Raw genomic sequence first — 1,478 nt, forward strand, 5'->3', positions numbered from 1 at the left:
CACTCTGAGGTAACAGCCTTTCTCTTCAATTACTCCCTGGAACCCCCGGGGCAGGAGGCCTCCCGCACTACGGGTCGAAGGAGGAGTCAAATCACACTGCGCGAACAAGGCTGATCACGCGCCACAAAAGGATTTGTAGGGCGGGGCGATCCGACGACTTTCTCTTGCTGCCATTGGTTGTGGTCGCGAGGCTCTCATCCTCGATTGGATGCTGGGGAGCCGCGAAGCCAGGCAGCAGCTCGCCCCCTGTGCGCGTGCGCACGTTAGGCGGGAGCTCCCCGCACTGAGCAAGCGCGGCCTCGTGTCCACTGGAGGGGTGAGTGGAGCAGCGCGCTCTGCGTCCCGGCGCTCCGCACTCCCAGCCAGTCCCGCCCTCCGTCGCGGCGGCGCGGTGCATCTTGGGATAGGGAGCGATCTCCGAGCGAGGCAGCAAGATGGACGCGGGATTCTTCCGCGTAAGTAGAAGCGCGGGGATCTGTGGTGAGCTGAGGGCCTTATCGCGAAGGCCTGGCAAGAGGCCTAAATTTGGGGCGGGGTGGCCACCGAGGGGAGGCATCGAAGATTCTGTAGATCCTCGGTGCTAGCGGATGGTACCCCCTTCCTTGCGGCGGGGACCGGTGCGCCCCTGCGCAGTCTCCTCCTTCGGGATCGTCCCCCCTACGCGGCCGCGACGGTCGCCGGAAAATGGCGGCGGTAATTGGCCCGACCGGTACCTCGCCGCCCGCCTGTCTACCTGGCGGGGCCTGCAGGCTAGTCCTTGCGCGCCGCCGGGTTCTGGGGCCTAGCGGAGCCGCGAGGAGGAAGTTCCTAAGGGGAGGCCGGAGGGAAGCCCCGAGGTGACTGGCGGCGGAGGATCCTGGAGAGGAGTGTTTTGGGGTATCGCCCCCAGAGAGCGTGTTTAGAGAGGACAGGAAACCGCGCTGAGCGTCTTCAATGGAGAAAGCGACCCCCCCCTCCCCGTTCCTAACCCTTCTCGAAAGCGCCGGGTCAGAGTTCGCGGGAGCCCCCGCCCAATTTGATATCCCTTCAGGGAGGGGAACTAAAGATAATATGCCGTTAGAATGTTTGAATCGGAGACTCTCGAGGCCGGAGGGTACAACAAAAAAGTGCGCGCGCTTGTGGAGGGAAGCAAGGGCGTGGGGTGGATCTTCCCGCTCGCTCCCTTCCCGGGTTTGTTTTACTCTGGAAGTCCGCTGGAAAAGGTTCCTCTTAGCGGGGTTCTCCCCGGGCTCCGCGCCCGTCACCTGCGGGTGGGGAAGATTACCTCACTGTAGTTGGTCCTGAGGACCCCGACTTTACAGGCTCGTGCTAGAGCCCGTTTGTCCCCATAATCCAGTCCTGTAGGAAATGAACACCCAGTGGAGATCTAGATGGGTGGGAAGTGACTCTACTACGGTTAGAGCTTGCAAATTGTTTTAGTGCAGAACAGACTTGTGTAGAGATAAGTTGGGTCGAAGACCTAGTCTGTACTTCTGTCA

General features: G+C 61.6%; 1 protein-coding gene across 14 annotated transcripts in view; it reads left to right on the forward strand.

Moving 5' to 3' along the window:
- Window positions 1–254: 254 nt before the first annotated feature.
- The window catches only part of SRRM1 (serine and arginine repetitive matrix 1), a 34,185-nt gene continuing 32,961 nt past the window's right edge, over window positions 255–1,478 (forward strand). For 7 of the 14 annotated variants that reach the window (XM_080657269.1, XM_080657279.1, XM_080657280.1 and 4 more), the window contains exon 1: window positions 261–455. In XM_080657269.1, coding sequence (XP_080513395.1) covers window positions 435–455 — 21 coding nt within the window. In that variant the 5' untranslated portion in view covers window positions 261–434. Of the gene's footprint in view, window positions 456–1,478 lie in introns of all 14 variants that reach the window. The other 7 variants (XM_080657283.1, XM_080657272.1, XM_080657270.1 and 4 more) reach the window with 2 other exon arrangements.

This window comes from Plecotus auritus (genome assembly GCF_963455305.1).
Source record: "Plecotus auritus genome assembly, chromosome: 2".
NCBI classification, from domain to species: domain Eukaryota; kingdom Metazoa; phylum Chordata; class Mammalia; order Chiroptera; family Vespertilionidae; genus Plecotus; species Plecotus auritus.